The following is a 23,061-nucleotide window of genomic DNA, read 5'->3' as shown; positions in this document are numbered from 1 at the left end:
TGGTACTTGTTTTCATCCACTGTTGTGCGTTTTAAAGTTAGTGGTCAAATAAGTGATCTCACAGAGTCATGTAGAGTGTTTATTTCCTGAACAAGGAAGGAATTGCAATAGGATTTATTTAGTTTACTTTAACCTTTTATACAATTTCCATAAAGAAGAATACCTTTTTTTGTTGTTGTTGTTCCAAGTACATTTTAAGAATTAACCCTTTGCAACAGGTTGTAACTGCATCAGTGTAGTTCAAATGCTGTTGTGTATCTCMTGTAGAAACTGGGGCTACTAAGAAAGAACATGAGAATCTCACTGATGCCAAGGACATGTGTCCCTATAACTGTAAGATTATGTGAGTGCTGCAATTTTGTTACTGCTTGATGAGGATGTGTAATGGTGCAAATCTCTGTTTCCACCAGACTTTACAAAACGTTATGGCCCTAGCCATTAACACAGACTACAACCAACAGCTAAAACAACTAAAACCTGAGACGATTTCTCCCAGAAATACTCTTAGCATAGTAGGTACCTCATGGAGTATGTTGGACATTCACCAAGGAAGTTTGTTTTGAACCACAGGTGCACTGCAGCTCTAGGAGGCCTTTGCCAAAAAGTGGYCCTGCATCTTCTTTGCTTACTTGTTTCTTCTTGCTATACAGGTTTCATCCTGGCCTTGACAGAGGCGGTTGTGCAGCCAGTTAGAGACTTTAAAGCCTTTTTCGTTGAAAAGTTTTAGAAGAGCTCTAAAACTACACATGACCTGCCGTGCTGGGAGAAACYTTTGGCTACAAACCTAAGCATCTTCAGATCTGCAGCCAAAAATAGGATCTGCCTGTCCTGCATTACATTTTAATATACATTGATCCAGCTGCAGAACTGAGTATCCCTAGCTTTAATATACATTTGTGCTACAAATTTAGAAGATCTATGGCCTGAAACTGGTAAATCACTCAGAATTGTATTTTTATTTTTATTACAGCAATATGTAGGAACTTTCTATTCTGGGCTGATTTAACATATATTCCACATTTTATTACTTTAAATGTCTATGTTAATGCAGGTCGAAACATTACATAAAACAGGATCACTTATCCAGAAAGTCGTAAGTAAGAGATTTCATTGCAATATAAACTGCTTCTGTCAAAAGGAAAGCAACAGACTCTCTCTTTTGTGATATAGGTTTAAAGATCAGTTTTTGAAAACACATAATCATACAGTATTGGACTAAGACACTCCTTTTTTCCCGGACACTGGGGCCAGCATCACTCTGTCCTTAATAATTTTGTCCTTGATATCTCCAGAAGACAAATCTGTCAACTGCTCTGTGAATCTGTGATACTGATGTAGACTCTCCACTAGAGTTTAATCTTCGTACCCTTGCCACCTCTCAATAAGATGTGGTTAGAGGGGCCTGTGATTCTATGACTTCCTAATGCAGCTCACAGTCACGCAGTAGAGGCAGTTTAAAATACAGATGTGTTAAGAATCTTTGCACTTCTCATAAGTAAAAAAGGATCATTTTAAAGTATTCTTACACTACTCTGAGATAGGCTTTTGGTATTTTTGTTTGTTTCCTTATCATTCAGATTTTTCAAGTTTATGTCCAAGCTTTTTACTTCAACTAAGAGAACTAGAAACAGTTTTGAAAGAAACTTGAGGTTCTCTTGGAGGGGACTAGGGCTTTAAGGAAAAAAAAATCAAAAAGCAACCTATTTAAAATTAACAGTAATGGTGGATCTGGATTTCTGAGAAAAATAGCAGTTCGGTGATCTGTTTTCTTTTCTAGTTGGTTTTGAATCCAGCTATAGCAAAAGAGGATTGAGTAGTGTGYATCTGCTATCTTAGCTACTAAGCTACACCACCATATGTATATCATAGACGAGGTGTTCATTATCAATAACCAGTCCGTTCTTGCAACATACCAATATGTTAAGGAAATGTTATTATTCCTGATCTATAGAATTAAATTACATATGTAACAGCTGTTAAAAGAAAGACTATTTCCCAAAGCAGCTTTCATGGATTTTAATGAAAATCGAGTATCTGCATGTCAAGTGGCTGCTATTCAGGAGACTATAGCAAATTAGTGACTTAAGCACTATCCCCTGCATGCTTAGACAGTGCTCCAATTACAGCACTGTCCTCCAGTGACCTCCAGAGTACAAAGGGCTTTGGACAGTCTGTGGCAGGGACAGTACATAAGATACATATCTTGTGACCTTCTGCTCCTTCATTGACCAAAGGTGGGGCAGGGTTACTTGAACTCTGCATTTTTTGGGTGGTAGAAAGTGACTGATAGTCACCTGCCTAATGATAGAGTATGTAGACCAAATTAGGTAGAGTTTTAATGCCCCTTATTTACTCTCAGCTGTTTGCTCTTGTCTCCGAGGAAACATCACAAAATTTCGCAGTGAACAGATCAATATGGAGCTGCAGAAATTTCATTAAAAACCTGTAAAATTTTATAGAGAATTCAGTTTCTCTGTAAGATATTTATCTTTCATCATTCTGTAGAATTCTTCAGTGATTGAAGGAAAAAAATTTGTATGAAAAAATTGCCATTGTGTATTATGGTTTTGATTCCTTGCCCAGACAGCTGATATTTCTGCGTGAGGCGTGGTATAAAAGTACCCAGTATTTCCCGTCATTCTAAGCCCACCAAGGACAATTTGATTTTTATGTTTGCATGAGAACAGGTGGGATTTTTTTTTTCCTGTGAGAACCTTATTTCTTTTCTGTTTTCACAGAGTTATTCAGCAGATGACAAGAAACTTCTTACTTACCGATTTTAAGATTATAAAGACAGAGGGTTGGTCAGACTTGCCTCATTTACCATGGTTTGGGCAGGTGGTCAAGCATAGGATGAAGTGAGCCACCAAGGTTCTCAGGGGTTCTCAAGGAGGAAATTCCCATGGCTGTTCTTTTTGTCATTGCTGGCAGAGGATAGATGTTCAATAAGCTTTGACTACCAAGCCAATACTGTGCTGTAGAAAATATTGTACTTTCTGTCGCCCTCCATTTCAATTTATTAATTATCTCCATCTTCAGATACATTATCTGTGGCTGACATTTTTTCTACAGATCTGAAGACCATTGCCCTAATCTGGTTCTTCTGAAAACATAAGGTTACCGAAGTTGCCTTTCATTTCAATTTACATTTAAGCCTCTCCCATGGAAAGAATATAGTCAATCTTTTCTTGTCTCTGAGTAGGTAAAAATTACTGCTTGGAGCCTATGTCTTTCACAGCAGCTGTTCTTGTAATTGCTCCTTTGCTCACACAAAGGCAGCTGCATCACACATGCACACACACACACTTAAAAATGTAAACTCTTACTTCTGCTTGTTGAAAATGTGCCTTTGGGTCGAATCTGCACAATATTTTTGAGGAGAACTCTGATAAAGTAGCTCTGTTACAGGTAATATGAAATCATGCACTTTCTGAGTAGCCTGAAGTGGCATTTTCTTTCTAAAACAGCCTGTTTGTGTGAACGGGCTGGTGGAGTGGACTGCCCCATTTCTTGAAATCAGCCCTCCCTCAGTCCATGGTGTCACAGTCACGTTAGGAGCTGCAGAAGGAGTTTGACTTGACGAGCCAAAAAAAGAGTGAAGGCTTTTGTAGGAAAAGACTCTTTTTGTCTTGCCTCAGAGCTTATAGGAACAGAGAGGGAGAAAGGGTAAGCTAAGTTTTCTGACCTAAGAAGTTTTATCTTCATTAAGCCTTTGTCATTTGAAAGAGGGAGGAATATTCTAAATATCAGTCATTTTCTCCCGTGACTGCTGTGGAATTCATAGCTCTTTGGCGAGCCTGTCCACTATAGACAGTAGGCAGAGCTTACTGAAATTTACAACTTCCTTTTTTATTTATGCATAATACTGCAGAATTGGTTCTAGAGATAAGAAATACTCTCATACACCCTGTATATGTGATAACCAAGAAAACCACCCATATGTTCAGTATATGTATTCTTTAGACATTGCTAGTAACATCTTTTAGCTGAATTCTTTAATTGTCCTGGAGGGGTGTTCTCACTAGTTAAATATGTTACCATCTTTGACACCATAAATCAAACTTTGGTTGGTAAATACACTTTCAAGGGTTTCTGTTCAGCTTCATCTTTCAACTGTTTAGTACTGAGGTAAATTTAACAGAGCACTGTGAGCAGTCACATTTAACAGCAACGACATTCCTGGTTTCTGTGGGGCTTGATACACTGTGGCTTTTTGTTGATACTTCTGTGCATGGACCAGGATAGCCTATTCTCTAGCTCTTGAGAAATGAGGAAGGTTATTTTAGAATAAAACATCTGAAAGCCAAGATAATACAATATTTTCTTCTAATTTCTCTTTTTCTTTCTTTTTTTCTTTTCCTTTTTTTTTTTTTTTTTTTTTTTTTTTTTTTTTTTNTTCAAACATTGAAATCATGGTTACAGATGGAAGAATGGACTAATAAAAAATGCAGTTTTGAGCTTACTTGGGTAAGGAGTTTTGTCTATTCCCCTTCCCCTCTAAAGCAACTTGACTCAGAATGTGTCAAATTTCTGTTTGTACACATAAATCTGAGGTGTTGCCTACCGCTTAATGGAGAGCCTTTTTATGGCTGTGAAAATTCTTCAAGCAAACATTTCCAATCAGATACCAAGTAAGCAGTCTGAGAAATACTAATGACRTGAACTCTTCATATAGCAGCTCTCATGTCTATAATTATCTTTTCAACATTAAATGAATTAATTAATATTTATTTGATTTTTCTCTAATAAAAGAAAAAGCTTCAGCTTAGGGACTGCAGAGTTACACTCTTCAGACTGAGCTGTTTAAGCTGGAATAGAGTCAGTTCAGTTCACAGCATTTTTCTCCACCATTATCTTAATTCTCCACTTTGCTGAAAGAGCAAGTGATGAATGTCTTAATCAAATAATATCCCAATGTAGTCCAGATGTGCTGTAGGTCATTTAATCAGTGGCTTTTCAACAGGAAAAGAAGGAATAATGAGTCTCTGGTTGAAAGGGGGCAGGGGCCTGGGACAGAGGGACAGGAAGCAGTAGGTGCTGAAAGGGAATGTCTTGCTCCCCAGGGTTTCTCAAGTCATTTTTCCAAATAAGAAATCACAAAAAAATTTCCAAGTCTAACTTCCAATGAAATATTCTTCTACAGGAGATGGTAAGATAGCTTTWATGTATAGTTTGTGCTATGAACAAAGTTTACATGAATTTGCTAACTGCCCACAGTGCCTGACTCACATGGTAGGTCATTTATATAGCCTGGGGACAGCAATGGCATGTGGAGARTTTACCAACATCCTCCTTACAAGAAACTGGGGGCTTTTGGCCTCTTACTGATAAAACTGTTCTCTAGAATCTCTATTATCTGACTTCTTTTTCTCTTAAATGTTGTTTATTTGCTAGCTTTTTTTAAAAAATGGTATATTAAATTCCACTGATTATTTTGACTACATTGGACTGATTTAACATGATAGCAGTTTTCATTTTGTGGGTTTGAATGTTTTTGAATGGGTATTTTTGTGTGTATACAATCCGGAATGTGAAAATTATGTACATGCCCTTAAAGAAAGGGCTTTATAGATACCATCAGAGTTATATCCATCAGAGTTACAAGGTTTGGGCTCTTTGGTAAAATTTGTAGCTTGTAGCCCAAATGCTGTTTTCACTGTTATGTATTTCTAGAAAAGGGCAGTGCAGTGAAAGCATTTTTGTGTGGTAATGTTTTCCTGAGGAGCTCTGGAGCGTGGGGACCCATCAGAGAATGTGGTTCAAGAGAGGTATTTCYTTTGACTGCTGGGGAGAAGGTAATCCATCAGGTGCTCAAACCTGTTGGCTGGTTCAGCTTTGATACTCTAACTCTCCCAAGACTCACTGCTTGCAGCAAAATAAACACTGTCCTACTCTTCGTCTTCCAGGCAGACCAAACTGCCAACCAGTTACTTCGGCATGCTTTACTGATAAGATTTTGCTGTGTCTGGTCTTACCTGGTGGCTGAGAGCAGCCGTAACAAGTCCTACAGATAGAGTCAAAGCATTGATAATAATTCTAAACCTTTTTCAACTTTGAAAGAGAAATACACAATTAGCCTTCTTTCCCCACATTTATGAATATAATTTATTGCTTTATCCCTCTCTACATTTTTACTCCTTACTATCAAACTCCAGCAGATCTTGAGTAGTCGTACCCTTAAGAAGTGCAGGAAGTATAAATTAAACTTTATGAAACAGTCAGTAAAACACACTATCATCTTCAGCAGTTCATGTTTATAAAGTAGGAAGTGAATAAAAGTGAAAAATACATCTATCTTTATCCTCATTTATAGAAAATCATAGAGTTGGTAAGTTTGGAAGGGACCTCTGGAGATCATCWAGTCCAGCCCTCAAGCGAGTGGCCCATACGGGTATCCAACCCATGACCTTGGCATTATTAGCCCCATGTGCTAGCCAACTGAGCTAAACTGTTATGCTTGTTCATGGGTACTCACTTCAGTTAAAACATTCAGTTCCTTCTATATTGCCTTTGAAAGTAAGCAGTGAAAGCACTTCRGCACAGATGTATGAGAGCTCATACATCATCTTTCAGATAACACAGTTCAGGCCATTTATAAAAGATTTACAGAGCTGTATCCACCAGTGGAAGAACTTTTATCATCAGAAGATTTAAATTTTATACTAATACATCTCAGAAAGCTTCCTTCCAAACTTACTGCACGTTTATCTCTGTTCCTCCGATTTATTAAAACAGTTTTCTTAGCAGTCATCAGATCTGCTAGGAAAATAAGAAAACTGTATTGTCTTCTGTGTTCATTCAGTGCCTTCCTCCTGCCTTTGTCTAATCCAAATTCCATCCTGAAGACATCTCTGACTTTCCCATGTACCAAAATGATTAACAAGCTAGTATTTTTCTCAAGATCTCACATTTACAGAAAGGGTTATAGCTTCATTCTTTAGATGGAATGGGAAGCCCCCAATTCAAAAGACTAAGGAATTTTGGAAATCTCATTGTCTCATTGTTTCTTGTGCAAGTGACCGAAAAGGTCACCCCTTCCTTGCACTGACATTGTCTTGGCATGTTAGAGAATATGGAAAGTAAGACTTAGTTTAGTATCCTTTCCACTCCCTGCTGAGCTTAGATCATGCTTTAGCAGAGTAGTTGTTCCATCTCCAACATATGTTAGGTATATTTCAGTTGCAGAATTGCATGAATCTGATTTTCCATTCATACATGTGCTACTCAAGTCGATAYCTATATTGGGCACACTATTAAGTTGGATATCTTTCTGTCTTTATTCAGCTGGGATTTCTCATTCTTCACATCAAACCAGTGGCTGAACATAAAAGAATACTCCTAACAACAGAGGTCTGAGCTCAGATCCACTAGCGCTGACTGAGCGGAGTCTATCCAAGTGGACTCAGCAAATGTGACAGTTCACAGTGAAAAGACCTCATCTATGACCTTTAACTGTGAAGCCAAAATTCTCCCTCTGTTCATTAAAAGTTGTATCATACCTTGTATTCCCTGCTATATAATGGACAAACTTCTAATTGAGTAGTGCTCCCTATGTGTTAGTAAGATAGAGTGTTCTTCATTTCCTCCAGCAAATCATTATACTTTCCTTGGTAACAGTGTGCTTCAGGAGATCATATTTACCATTGCAGGTGACCTAGCAACACAGCATATGTAAATGGAAATATCAAGGCTTTTGGAAACTTTCATCCATGTTTGAACAAAGACAGATTTTAGAAGCAAGGCACTGAGAAGTAAGACTTCAGAAAAACATCTAACAGAGTGCTAGAAAGTAATAACCAATCAGCACCATCTATGTCAATTAATATGCTAATATTTTTGTGCTGGTTTATTTCCCATGCCTTCAGACAGGATGTGCTGCTTGGTTATTCTGTCTGGGGAGGAAGTGCGTGAAGCAATTGAAGAGATAGTATTTAGCTGTGCTCTGCTTTTGAGATAAAAATCAATTTGGAAGTGAAAGGAGCATCAGTATTGGACTTCTAACTGATGAAAGTGATAAGAGTTGAGAAAAATATTCTTCTGTATGAAAAGCTTTCTTATACTGCATTTACCGCTCCAATGTTAGAAGAAATGAGCAGTGCAGAGAACAAGAAAATGGTCTTTTGAATACAAGTTCTTGTAGCTGAAGTCATGTTATCACCATTTTACTGATTTCTCATGTGCCAGAAGCTTCTGTTGCCTCAGAGTTTGTGAAGCGCTATTCTGGAGCTCTTCAAAGCATCCAGTTATCTGGTGCTGATAGAAAATGGGGGTGGTGGAATGTGACATTATGAAATGGTGCCACAGTTTCTGAATGAAAGTTTAATCACAGCTTCCTGTAATTTCAGATTTGCGTCTTGTTTACTTTAAAACTGAACAGAGCTTTTACACTGAAGCTGACCAGCCCCACGTATTGCAGAATCCTAGTCTGCTCAACTTGAATATATACTGCGTTGCCTAGCGCCAGCTATATAACAGCCATTCTTAAATACTTGAATGACTTGTATGACCCTGGCTTTTTTTCTTCTTTTTTTTTAAAATCAAAGGAGATACTTCCTCTAGTTTAGCAGCTGGCAGCCTTTTGGTTGCTGAATACTCATTTCCATGTAAGTCTTTTTGTCCATGCACGTGCTTCATACAAGTACAGTTCTTTGCACAAATGAAAATATTTAGTAAAAAGTTATTGTCCATTTGGACTTTTTTTTTCCCACAGATGCACAAGCATTTAATTGCAAGAGGTAAGGTATCTATTGTTCTTTTCCCAGCAGCAATRACTGAAATCCGAACAGATAGGGCTGCAAATTCTTCACAGAGCTCAGGTCTTTATTTTTAGAGTAAGAGAAAATAACTCACTTAAAAGATGCAGTCACCTCCTACCTAGAGAAGATTGCTTCCAATTTACATACCTTGGCTTTAATGGAAAGTAATTGGGGTTATTCCAGGGATGGAAACCTGGCTGCATAGAGCAAGTTTAATCCATTTGTCACTGAGGGCACAGAAAATATTTGAGCTATAGAGAAATGTTAGAATATCATTCAATACATACTCTTCATTAAAATAGCCTGCCATACGGTATATGCTCACAATTAAAGTATTCATATTTTTTTCTCTTTTGACCCACTTTTCTCCATTCTTAATTTATTACACTAGCAAAAGAAAATTGGATTTTGATTTGATAAAAGGGCCTTATTGTGTATCACATGGGGAGGCTGAAGTTTGAAGTTTGTGATTCAGCTGGAATGAAGAATAATATTGCAAACCCTGTCACGTGCTTTCCAAGCAAATGCAATTATAACTCCTTCACTAATACAGACAAAACCAGACATATAGAAAACCACTTAGAAAATGTCACACAGCAAATTCTCAAAGTAGCAACTTATTTATGCTGCCCACATGCTCTATTACAGTCTCCGTTTCAAAAGAATGCCCCCACCATTTTGTTTTTGCAGATAGTGTGATGTTGCATTGATTTGGGGGTGTATTGTGCATTTTTCTGAGGTAACTAGAGGGAGACGAAACTGCTTTTCATGAAGAAAATTTGCCAGCAGTATTGTCTCACTAACTCAGTCAAGTCACTCAAGATTGTAGCCAGCTGCTCACAAAGAACGTTGCTTTTGAYGCTCAAAGCTAATGGGTTTTAGTCACCAAAACAGTTTGCATCAGTGTATTGAAGACACTGTGTACTGCTCTGTGAGAGGGACAGACCAGGTTTTGCTCCTTTGCAAGTGGGAGGATTATGAACGTTACTAATGAAGGGAGTGCCAGCCTCTATCCGACATGTCTTAATATCAACAAAGTTTAACCACAGGATTTGAGGGAATTTTTTTTCTCTGAAATTTGAATTTTATCTAATTTCATTAAGTGGAAAAATCTCCCCCCTTTTTTTTTTTTTTTTTTTTGGGGGGGGGGAGAACATTTCAAAGGTACTTTCAAAAGTATTGAGGAGTCAGTAAAAAAGTGTCCTAGAGAAAATGAAACAATTTCACTCTGGTGCAAGAAAACAATATTTTGTTTGCTAATGAATTTTTACTAACGAAAAGACAGAGTTCTTGTTGGAAATGTCAGTAGCAATCTTATTCCTCTCCCTGAGGAATGGAGACTGTCACTGTCAACATCTCTTTTCTTTTCCAGTCCCAGGATTGGAATTTTCCCTTGCTGCTGCCTTCTCTTAACTCCGCACAACTGCTTTCCAAAACACAAGTGTTTGGCCCATTATCTAAACTAGTGKCTGCACAGACTCCCACCTGGAGCAGTCCTGTGCCTGTGGTGATGAGGGACACCACCGCATTTCCAGACCTAGACAGGATGGCTGCATCCTGTGGGAGTGTGCGAGGAGGAGAAGTGTCCATGGGACTGGACACTGCACGGTTCAGACTGTGATTCCCATCTAGAAATGGGTGGGATGGCAGCACCTTTCTGAGCACTGGGCTGGAGAGCAGAGAGATGAGAGACTGCGTTGAGTGGACGGGTAGCTGCAGTTACCTAAACTTTTTCTCCATCTCCTTTGCATAGTAGTAAATGTTAGTTGTGAGTGCTAGGCACCTTGACTCCACCACTAGGRCAGAGTTAGTACCACTTTGCTTTTACTTTTCTTCCTGGTAAAGTCCTACAGCATTTTCCTGCAGTAATGTTCTTCTACAGAAAATTTTGCCGTTCAGAGGGCGGGTGAGACAACCCCCCGACTTGGCTAGGAAGTTTCTCACTTGACCGGGTGACTGGAAGTACAGTGGTGCTGACAAGTTTGATATCTTCACAGTGCTTGAAACTCTCTCCATCTGTGGTGCAGATGATAACTGTCATCTTCAAAAGGAGAAGTTGAATGAAAACAGCCAAGTTCTTGAAATTTTGCCAGAGTCAGCCTCCAAAGAAATAGATCATTTGGTCCCTTCCCATATGCAATGGGACATTGGAAAGGTAGGCRAAGACAGTAGGTGAGGAGAAAGGAGATGACTCACATCAGCAGGGAGATATGGATTGGCAAGTGGTTGCTGTGGTTTTCCATTACACTTGTGAACTCCTAGAGACACGGTGGGCCCAAGGGGCAGATCCAAGAACCGAAGGGAAAGGCTTGAACAAAGCACTAACACAATGATCTGGCAGTGGAAAGCAATGGTGGCACATGACCTCTTCAAACGAAAGTGAAATCTGAGGAAATAAGTGTGCAATGCTAGTGAGGGCAGGAGACCAATAGTGTTAAAATCTGTGCTGCAACTTGGYTGGAGTAATTGGTAGAAACCCACAATGAAGAGACAATATTTTAGTTTTCCTAAACTGCAAAATATTTTTAATTAAGGGTTTAATGAAATGTCTTTTTATATATTTTTTTTTGCTTCCTTTTTTTGTCGTGCTGGTGCTTCAGAAGAATGTGGATGTGGCTCAGAAGGCTTGCCTCCCACTTATTGTCATAGACATTTTCTGTTGCATGAAACAAAGGAAGGCACTGGCAGTGTATTCGCTGGATTGCTCGTAGTACGCCCACATTTTTTCGCTCCTGAAAGAATTGATTGCACAAACACTTGCACTTTTGTAAATGAAGAATTCAACCAACAAGGAAATATGCTAATCATTTTCTAAGCTGCTAATAACTGCAGCTTACCAAAGTGCAGCAGCATTAYAGAAATGACACCAATTACCCTGTTGCATCTTGACTTAGAGGGAGATKAATGCATATTCGGAGACTGTTTAAATGTGATAGTGACTTCCAGAAAACCTGGATCTAGATTAGCAGTATGGCAATCACTGTTACCACTGTATTTCTCACTAATATTAAGATTGAATGCGGGCCTTTTCCCAACTTACAGGCCTTTGTAGTGATACAGGCTCTGAAAAGTCTCCTCCCTATAGACAGCAGACACAGAGTTGTTGGTACATATTTACTGCACATGGAACAAAAGCAGGCCCCTGGCAAGCTGGCCTCCTTCGGTAAAATCAGCCAAGGCGGGGGGCCATGTGCGTCCTTCTGCCTTCCTCATCCTCCACACCTCCTCTGACCTGCAGCAGCATCATCCCAAAATACACCATTTTCCCAGGCCCTTCCAGACTCTCCTGAACAGGCTCTGTGGCCTGGACTGACTGAAAAAAAAAAATAAAATAAATAAAAATCTTGTTTTGACAGTTACTCCTATCCTCATGATTTTATTGGCTATTTTCTCCAGCTAACTAAYTGGTAGATTGAATTCTACTTTTCATAAGAATATATGGAGCATCACCTTGTTATCATGATGTAACGAACATGTCCGCAGATCCTATGAGAATATGCTGAGAGAAAAACTGGTGGGTTTTTTAATCGTATATCTCCCTCTTCCTCTATTTCCTCTGCATCTCTCCCCTGCTGAGTGCCCTCCTCCCTACTCCCTGTTCCTAGTCTCTGACAAAAAAAAGTCTTCTCCCTATAAGTACCAATGTTTCTTGATAGATTTTACTGTCTAAATAGATATTTGCTCTATTACATCCGCCACCTTAATTACACAGATGCATATGCTTTCAGAATTTGTACTGTTGTAATTGCATGCCATGATTAGCTAATTACTTGTATGCCGTATTTGTGAGCTATGGGTTGCAGGTATGATAAAAGGATGGACTCTTACTCATTAAGAAATCGACTGATAAAATACTTCACCTTTGGTTCTRTCTCTAAAGGTAATTTGAATAGCCAAGTGTGACATGACCTGAGTATGGTTTGTGCATTAATACAGTGATGGAAATTGACATGCTTTGGGGCCTGGAGTCTCCGGGACAACCAGACGTTTTCTTAGATCTGTTGTACAGTGATACTAGAAGTACAGCATCCAGTAGTCCCTCAGGTATGGTTCAGCTGCAAGTTTAGCTCTGCAGGAGATGCAATTTAGTGATTGAGTGGATTGTCTGGGGTGCRTAATTTCATTACATCATTTTCTGCAGGCATTGGAGACATGGCTGCCGAGGATGTGTGGTTCCAAATGTCACTAATAGTTTTGATTCATCTGATTGGAAGCAATTATGTCCCTGTTATGTTATGTCCCTTCACAGAGCCTCCACCAAGTAACAGCGTCCCTGGCTCCGCACCAGTGAGGTAGCCAGAGCAGGTTTAAACTATAGTATCAGACTTGCTGTGTTAGTGATGTTACACGAGTACTTGCTGTGTCATGTCACCAGGAGTTTTGCAGGCTAATCAAGAGCAATTCTTGCCCTTTCACATTAAAAGAATGGTTGTTTTTTCATGCCTACTGTGCCCACTTAAAAGAGTCAGACTTCTTATACTGACTCTTTATATTTGCAGAACATGTGATTTCTCCAATACATCCTTAGTGGAACTAAGGAAAATTGACTACATTTAGATGTTTAAATAGTGAAAAATACAGTAACCTTTAAGAAAAGTACTACCAGCAGCTTAAGTTAGAGAACCATTAGATTCAACAGAAMGAGAAATGAAACTAGGTAAGAGATCAACTAAAGAAAGTAGACAAAAGCAGATTGGTAGTTTTTCCTTTGTAAAGGTTTTTCCTACTCTGTAATCACAATAAAGAAGAAAATGTCTAATGAGTGAAGCCAGCATTATCTTCAAGCATGTACAACTGCACAATTTGACAGAAAGTTCATTCAAAGTGTGTTTAGAAACAGAGCTCTTCTGTCTGGCTATAATTCTCTGCCAAATGCATTTTATTGCCTGTGTAAACCTAGAGGCAGCGTGATTGCTCAGGTCACTGGTAAACACCATTTTGCTCGTAGCTGATCACTTTCTGCTGTAAGGTTGGTTAATGGCATGCATGATAAATGACAGCAAGGGAATGTGACTGGCAGACAACGGTGGCCATTGTTGGGTGTCCGCTGTGTTTTACAGTTTTGCTTAACGTTGTTTGCTCTTCCCAAGCCYGTGCCTCAGCAGTCATACTACATAAAAACACGTGTGGAAAAAGGAGTCAGGGGCACGAATGTATCAAGATGCTGTTTTAAAACGTTAGACAAAGCGAATTTCGATTTCGCTTATTTTCATACTGTATTGTGTTCTGATGAGGAGTAACCAAGTTCTCCTTTAAAAGCATTTTAGACAATGAGATTTTCATTTCTTTTGGTACTTTCTTTATCTGCCTTTCAGTAATGAAGAATTATTGAGAAATTCAGTGATTTGTTAGCAGCTTAATCAAAAATTTCTTACAGCTTTACTCCCAGGAAATTCAGTAGGCTGYTTGACAAGTAAAATCTGCCCCATACCAAAACAGAAGTAGTATTTGTCAAAAACCCCTTCTTGAAACCAAAGATGACCCATCAGAGAGGAAAACAGATCCAGTCCATCTGCAATGTAGATTGAAGCTGTAGGAGGGAGGGGACCAGAACGCTGGTCCCCACTATGCACGCTGTGGCTTTGTCCATGCTGTGGGAGTTGTGAACACATCCTGTCTCCCAGGCTCCATTATGCGTGGGTTTCCATGTGGGCTACAGAAGGATACAATGCAATTCCAGCCCTGTTTGATGGCCAAGACCAGTCCACTGAGAAATTAACATCCCCTGCTGTTCCCATGTCTTTTTGTCTGACATGGGATGAACCGCCTACTCTTCCTGCTTCTGTATGTGTAAAACAGGGGCAGCAATACTTTTCATCTGTGGAAGCATTATGAGATTTCCTTGGGGTATGGAAAGCATTTTTAAAATACCAGGATGCTAGGTGTGGTGTGCTGCAGGTGTAAATCTTTGAAGAAACTAAACTGTCTAGTCATAAATAACTTGGAAATATAAAGATAATTTTTTTAGTGGCAAACCAGAATGCAAGCATCAGTGACAGGAGGTGGATGATAACAAGATGGGAGATATTTAAATAAAAGATTATTGTTGTTCTAGTGTGTTTTGCAGTTTAGGTAAAGCAACTTTCTATTTTTTGCAAGAAAGTATTAATGATTTGCCCTGCTTTCCCGCGCTATGAAGATCTGTTTTACTTTCAAGCTTAATAAGTGCTAGGAATTGTTTTCCAGATGGTATTTACTCTGCATAAAATGAAATGTTGTTTCTTTATCATCATTTTGTTCTCTTTCATTTTAGAAATCTTCCAGAATCCCTGAGGATGATATCAGGTTGAGAAAAAACAGAGACCAAAACTGTGCCAATTTCCTGGAGCCGGCTAGTGTGCTTGCTACAAAGGAAGAGAAAATGGAAATTGAAGTTCCAGTTTCTGAGCACAAAAGCATCACCACCGTGGCTTCACCACATCCTGTAGACAATCAAACCCACTTCTTTTCCCCTCCTGCCAGCCACAATGGACTTAAGGACAGGCATGAATCTCTGGATAGTGAAGTTGCTAAAGAGATCAGATATCTAGATGAAGTACTGGAGGCAAATTGCTGTGATTCTGCTGTAGATAATACCTTTAATGGGACATCCTCTCCTGAACCAAGTGTGGTCTCTCTTGTAGATGGTTCAGGAACGTCCATTAATGAGTCAGTACCCAGTGAAAGTGATGAAAATGTCACTGACAAGCAGACATCCTTGGTRGCTGAACAGAGTGAAGCTGGTATAAGTGATGAGAACCTGAAATCTAATGGCCATTCTTCAGGGGGATTGAAAGAAGACATTAGGGATAGTCTGAAGGTGCCAGGGAGTCCTACTTCTTCAAACAGTTCTAGAAGATCTTCTAAGGATGGAGAAACAACTTTTACAACCCTTAAGAAAGAGGCTAAGTTTGAACTACGAGCCTTCCATGAAGACAAAAAGCCATCTAAGCTCTTTGAAGAGGATGATGAGAAGGAAAAATACAGAGTCAGGAAAGTGAGACCATCAGAGGAAATGATGGAACTTGAAAAGGAAAGAAGGGAACTTATTAAAAACCAGGCTGTCAAGAAAAACCCCAGCATTGCAGCCAAATGGTGGAACCCTCCACAAGAGAAGACCCTGGAAGAGCAACTGGATGAAGAGCATCTGGAGTCCCACAAGAAGTACAAGGAGCGCAAAGAGAAGCAGCAGCAGCAAGGTGCAACACCAACATCCCCCAAACAGGTCAGCTGCTTCTTTGTACCACCAGAACCAGTCAGTATCAAAAAAGAGGATATTGTCACAGAGCAAATTGATTTCTCAGCTGCCAGGAAGCAATTCCAGCTAATGGAGCATTCAGGTCCATCTCAGGGTCAAGTCCCACCAAGGCGGTCAGGGACACCCAAAATGTTCTCCATCAAACCATTCTACAAGAGCCTCAGTTCTTCACAGGTAGACAGGCCACTGTCCTCCATGGCAAGACCTGTTTCTGTCTATGGACAAACAGGACAGTCTGAGCATAAGGATGTTGCTGTTGTCAAAGTGCAAAAGGTTTCTTGTAGCTCAGAGGATGATATGAATGCTCAGAGTAACACTGCCGATCCAGTAAGAGAGTTACCATGTAGTGACAGCCCTAGAAGTGGACAGACTTCAAAAGTGTGGCCAGAGGATGGTGAATTCATGAGTGCAAGAGCGGTCTTCACTGTGGTGAAGGATGATGGGCAGGGTGTGCTAGACCAGTTCTCAAAGTCAACCAGCGCCTCTTCTCCTCCAGAGGAATTAGATTCTGGTTTAGATGACTTGTCTGTAAGGTCTCAGGATACCACCGTCTTGGAGACCCTTTCCAATGACTTCAGCATGGACAACATCAGTGACAGTGGTGCCTCCAATGAGACCATGAGCGCCCTCCAGGAAAGCTCACTGGCCGATTTCTCCCTGCCGCAGACCCCCCAGACTGACACTCCTGCCGAGTGCAGAGGGGAAGGTGTTTCCAAGTCATTCAGTGACCCAGGCTTTGACTCACCTTCCTCTACCCTAGCAGACACCATGCTAATTGATGACCAACTGGAGTATCATGCCGGCCTGCTAGTTCAAAACGCAATCCAACAAGCCATAGCAGAACAGGCAGACAAAACAGGCTGTAAGCAAGAGAAAATCATGGCAGAGCAGGAGATCTCAGTTGAAGAGCAGTCAGCCACTGGGCCAGTGCCATGCTCTGAGGAGCAGCAGAGCCCTATGTTTGAGCCACCCCAGGTGTCTTCTCCTGTTCAAGAAAAAAGGGATACAATACCAAAGACTTCAGAAGAGGAAGACTCAGGACTCAGGGAACAGAAGACTTTGCAGCCATCACCTATATCCTCAGCCAGCCAGCCATTCCTTGTGGAGGAAAATAGGCAAGAAGTCAGCTATTTTAGCAAGTATTCGGAAGCAGCTGAGCTGAGAAGCACTGCCTCCATCCTTGCCACACAAGAGCCTGAAGTGACCATGGGCCCTTTCAAGTTACGGTCAAGGAAGCAGCGGACGTTGTCGATGATAGAAGAAGAGATCAGAGCAGCCCAGGAAAGAGAAGAGGAGCTGAAGAGGCAGAGGCAAGGTCTCCAGGTCACCCCGAGCCCTCTTGTGAAGAGTGCACCACCCCTGCCCACCAGAACAGTCTCTTACAAAACTGCACCTGGTAAGAGTCCAAAGCACAGGAGGGGAAATGAAACATGACTAGGGTCAGGTCAGATTCTTTGCTTGGCCTTTGCGGGTGAATCTGCCATGTTTGTTTTGCTAAGGGCAGAAGAGTTGTCGTGATTTTTTCTGCCTGGAAACTGAATTATTCAAGGGGGGAGACAGGGGAAGGAGGAGGTATTTCCTCTGGAGAAAGGCTCATGACAATCCTAGCCTTCTGTCTGTGAGCATGCATATGAACATTTTTGCTTTTTCATAGATGTGTTACTTGAGGACTTAACTACCATACTGATCAGTCTATAAAAAACCTGAGCTCTATTCATCTCATGCCATTTTTGTCACTGTGCTGCTCAGATCTCCCACTGAAATTTAGGATCATCAGCTGGAAAGATAGCAAGATTTTTCACAGCTAGGTGGCTATTTGAAAGGTGATCATAGAAAGATTTTTTTTTATTAAGGCTTTATATTCTCTTATAAGGAAATGTAAAGCTTGCTGAGATCTATAGATTTGGGGCCTTGAATCAGATTTTTTTCTGTGTTTTGCTTTGCTGTTATCTCATATTTCTTGTTTTTTTCTAATGAACTTTGTCTAGTAAAAAGATCTCTAGAGCTGTCAGATGCCATTCAGTACCGGAGTTAAATAGGACTACTGGAGTTAATCAGAAAGTACTTATTTAGATTCATTAGAAGTCCACTTACTTATGACTGATTACCTACTGCATTCATGTGCTTGCTTTCAAAACAGTTACAGGGTAAAAATTAGTAGAAAATTGCTCTCCCTGGCCCCTTTCAATAAATGAAACCAAGTTCTCATATTTTCTTAATATATCGTAAAAAATACATCATTACAAAAAAAAAAAAAAANAAAAAGGAAAAGACAAATATCCAGCTTGGCTTTTTGTGAGAATAGATCTACGTATATTCTTTAGAAGTCCTTAAAAGATTTTGCCAAAAGTGATCTTCATGAAGAAATATAAAATTAGCCAGAGTACTTAAATTCCATCCTTATTTCTGATGATACAAATCTGAGCCAGCAATGCTTGAAAAAAAACTGTGGGAGATGAGCCTTTTCTTTTGAAAGTTGTGGCAAGCTTGAGTTAGGTCTGGGTCCATTGCCCAGTCTGATTTTGAACTTGGATTGTTATGCAGTGCATAAATAGCTAACACTTGGTTTTGTTTCTTCTGTAAAGGGAATGATTTTAGTCTGTGTTTCTTGTCAAGACATGTAACAGATGTGATAATTTCTTTGAAGCGCTATTACTATTATTATGCTTATAGAAAAAAATTTTTGGAAGGGAATCTCCAGAAATTGTAATAAATGGGATATTTTGAGTAATGTTGTCTTGCCAGATGAGAGAGACGTAGGACCGTGGGCCTCAGTTCTTTACGGTGTAAAAGTAAGAAGTAAGCTCATCCCTACCTTCAAAAACAGCTTCATCTGTACCTCCAAGTGCTTGAAATGAGACTTAGATTGGTTACATKTAACTTGTGAGTGATTTTAGAAGGACTGCTGTCTTCAGTGCTTACAATGGACTGGGCAGAGCAGCTTTACTAGGACTCCTAGTGGTCCCCAATTATTTAGGATTCCCATCCGATCTCACTTCTTTGAATTGTCATTCTGTGGATAACAGAAACACAAACCACAGAAAAAGGACTGCAATGAACTGAGCTGCTATTTTGACTGAAATGTGGAAGATTAATGCATTCATGTGGGCGTATGTGTGAAATAGCTGCTAATTACTTCAGATAACAAACAAGCTGTTTTTGCCCTGACATACAACTTTCTATCACAGGCAGTGACACTTAAGTTCATGTCTGCCAACTGCTCAGTGCAAGCCAGAGTGGCTCCCAATAATAAAACCTTTTTACTGTTGACATTTTAGTATTTACTATAGTAAAGGTTGGAAGATACATTAAGTTCTGAGGAAAATGCTTATGTATAGCTAATACAAGACTGGAACATAAGGGGAGAAAAAGCAGTTAGACAGCAAGCATCCTTTAAAACTGTTGGAGTTGTTTAGAGGCAGTTTTTTAATCCATCTCAGGCCACCATAGCAAGACATGCTGTAATTTCATTACCATGAGGACTAGCTGTTGTGCATAGACAGGAAAAGACCTCTTCCAAGGTAATGTGAGAAAGGGGAAAGAATCTTTCCAATTTTTTCACAAGCAGTTACATTTGCCTGAGCAAATTCAAAAAATGCAAACAATTGCTTCAGGGTGCTTAGAGAAATACTGTGGATCTCAAAAGCTCTGTGGAACTGTATTTAGATGTAAGCAGTTCCTGGGCTATTTTGCTGCAGCACCTATGGCATTGGCAAGGTGTTGAGCAGTCAAACAGCAATGTGATGGTTTTCTTCTACCATATGCAGGAAACCCACAGTGCCTGCAGGTCAGAATGGCAGAGAGCCTTCAATAGTTTGTTTATTCAAAGATGGTGAGTGTGTGACATGAGATGCTGCAGTGTACATTTGCTGGTCCCTTTTTCCCTTTATTATGAGTACTTAGACTATGAAGCATTTGCATCTAACTTAATATAGTTAGTACGTGGCCTTCATAGGAAGTGTATTTTTGAGCTGTGATTACACACAAGGTTTTGATTCAGTTATGATGAGTCTCTAACCTGAGAAGCTATGCCTAGTAGAAGCCTTCCTGAAGCTGCTACATCTTCTTTTGTGACATTTGTGAATAAACCTCTGCCTTACAGGGCATGTTGGGCTCCCCGCACTCGTGTGCAGGAGCTTGGCACCATCTGCATGCACATCAGGGAGTACCTGCAGCCAAGCAGCCATCTTCTGTCATTCTTTGTCAATTAATTAGATGGGAGAATTTCAGTGGATGGCAAAAACCCAGAGGAGCTGTTGCAATTTATGGATGCAAATAATTACTGATCTTTAAATATCAGATAGCCATTCCTCTCTAAGGAACGTGTGCATGCTGGCTTTCTACTCCTCAGTAACAGGTGTAGATGTAAGCCACTGTCAGAAGAGCCACTTGAATCTGAGACCATTTGCCACTTTCATTTTTCACCAGTAGACGCCTACTGGAAAGAAACTTTTAAGGTTCTACCATAGCCTGAAGATACTTTTTGTGGAGTGAGAAGAGAAGCAGAGACTTTGGGAAAATATATTTTCACTGACTGTGGGCAACACAAAATTTCTAATGCCCAGCGTAAGTATAAAGAATAAGAATCAGGTATAATGCCCATGTGTGAACACCTTTTTAAAATGAGAATTTTGGAGAAGACCAGAGAGGAAATGAAGCCTCTGAGTTTATGGAAGAACTGTTTCCTTACCCTTTCATAAGCATTAGTATGAAAAAAGCAAAGTTCCTCATTCTCTTCTACAAGGATTCTTTCAGGGTGCTTATCTCTCACTCCGTGAACACCTCCAGGAGAGTATCCTGCTGGATCAACTTCCTACCTAGCCCACTTCATTTCTAATTTATTCACTTATTCCCTACCTAGTGGAAAAAATATATGAAATAGGAAAGGTCTCAGAGTGGGGCAATATAGTTGTTTTCTTCTGCTTGTTTGTTTCCATATTCATGCTTCTCACTTGCTGCTCAAGAAAACTAAAGAGGCCCACTTGTCACCTAGAGTAGTAATGAGGCTCCATATTACTGGGAAGGGGGGTTTTGCACACACTTTAACCATCCTATGGCTTTAGCATTGACTAGTTTCCTGAAGCAATCCATCTTGCTGAAATACCTTCTTTTGAAATGTTTTCTCTGCTGTGCAGTTATCTTAAAAATGCAACAGTCTGTACAGTGAGTGCAACTGCTAGCTATGTGAAGTCCCATCCCCTGCCCTGTCCTCTGTATTGTAGTTACTGCTACAGGAAAGTACTTGGTACCTGCAGATTACTTCGTGGTGGTAAATACCTTTGTCCCAAAGCCTCTCCTCGGCCATTTTTTCACTGCCCTTGGTTTTGCAGCCAGCTGTCAGGGCATGCACAGTCTATCCCTCCTCAGATTGCAGTGAGCGTTGGGATACCTGTCAGGCTGCAAGGGGTGGGTAGATATCTTCTTCAGAATTCCTTTTGCTCCCAGAGCTGTGCAGAGGTTTTGATTAGGGCAAAACTGGTCTGGATCTAGCTCTTCTACAAATTTTACTTTACGTAGGGACATAACAGCAGCTCTGAGTTCCCTCTTTTCTGAGCTTCTTTTTTCTTCCCCTCCCAGGGCTAAGGAAGAGCATTCTCTCTAAAAGCAGCTGTTCCCTGCCCCCAAATAGTATAAGAGGCAGGAACGGCAGAGAAATCAAATTCCAGGAACTTCCTGAAAATCCAGATTCCCTGGTTTCTTGAAGCCGGGGGGGGGGGGGGGGAATCTCACCAGAACTGAGGTCACAGAACATAGAATCCTTTAAAATAGAAAGCAAAAGTGAAGATTTCAGATGTTTTAACTTGTACTCAATATTTTGCAACAGCTCTAGAAGGGATTTTGAGGGATCACCTCAAGGGAAAGATACTACTGATAATTACATTTAAACTGCAGCAATGACTTGCAGGCTGTAGTTTTGCTGGTATCCAAATGTGATCCTATTTCCTTTTGAGTTAGACCCCAGCTTCATGTTTGTTCATTTTAGATTTGAGCAAGTATCATCAGCAGTGTCTACGTGGATCAGGTGTGCATGTATGACCACAGAAGAAGAAAGTGCCTGTTAACATGGTGTCTTACGATGAATTTATGCATTTTGCTAGATGCATCAGGACATCTAATGCATGAGACAGTACCTTTTCAGGATGAAAACCTGCGAGAATAATATTAACTCACCAGCATTTCCAACGCAGACTAAGCTGGCAGAGTAAGTCTCTGCTGAACCACATCTGTGCTTCAATTTCATAGTGTTTTCCTGCAGTGGTTCTGAGATCCCTGAAGCTTCAGCCACCCTATCATTTAACCACAACCTCATGAAGGGCTGTGCCAATTACTTCTACCAGTGTTTTGACTGGTAGGATCTCTGTCTTCCACCTGGTTGCCTTCTTTCACAACATTTTTAGGAACTTAAGAGAAACTTACTCTTATGTCAAATGTAGTTGAAATTAGGCCATGAGTTGCCAAGTTGTTGGTGGAATACARATACACACGCAAAGAAAATGGTTGTATAAGCTTCATTCCTTCTGGATCCAAGCCAATAAGCTACCATTTTGCTATGGGAAAATCTTTTTTGTGCCTTGGCTTCTCAGTCTCTTCTAAATCTCTGAAAAGGCAGCTGTGACACTATTTGCTGTGATGCTGTGCACGACATGCCCCAAAGAGGTGCATGGTGCTGCAAGATTGCTGTAGCAAGACAGAAATTGATCCTCCCTTTCCTGGTCCAGGGCAGATGGATCTTCTTGGAGGAATCCTCTTTCATAAATGCAGATTCCTGAGGCCTACACTTTGCACTGTTTTCGTAAGGGTGTCAGGGTGGAAGAAGTACTTTTCAGGTGGGGGGTTTGTCTTTGGTTCTGAGCAGCTGTGACATAATGCTTGTGTCCTTGAGGGAAAATACAAAAGCTCAGTGGACAGCTGAGAGTATAAAAGTAAAGTAATGCAGCAAGGTATCTGGCCCCTAATCAGACCCTTTACTTTCTATAGATTTTTTTACTCTGGATTTAAACAGCAGCATAAAAGTTGTTCTTACTTTTTTTTTTCTGGACATTTTTAGCTAACACATGTGGATGCAGC

At 40.2% G+C, this 23,061-nt stretch overlaps 1 protein-coding gene across 7 annotated transcripts in view; it reads left to right on the top strand.

Moving 5' to 3' along the window:
* The window catches only part of PALM2AKAP2 (PALM2 and AKAP2 fusion), a 279,762-nt gene that overhangs the window by 240,871 nt on the left and 15,830 nt on the right, over positions 1–23,061 (top strand). For all 7 annotated transcript variants that reach the window (XM_085311516.1, XM_085311519.1, XM_085311518.1 and 4 more), the window contains one exon: positions 15,010–17,389. In XM_085311516.1, the coding sequence (XP_085167642.1) occupies positions 15,010–17,389 (2,380 nt within the window). The remainder of the gene's footprint in view (positions 1–15,009; positions 17,390–23,061) is intronic.

The sequence above is a fragment of the Rhea americana genome, unplaced genomic scaffold, assembly GCF_003343005.1.
Source record: "Rhea americana isolate MKP2758 unplaced genomic scaffold, rheAme1 scaffold_342, whole genome shotgun sequence".
Taxonomy (NCBI): domain Eukaryota; kingdom Metazoa; phylum Chordata; class Aves; order Rheiformes; family Rheidae; genus Rhea; species Rhea americana.
Note: the sequence above shows the minus strand (reverse complement) of the source record. Positions and strands in the feature narration are given on the sequence as shown.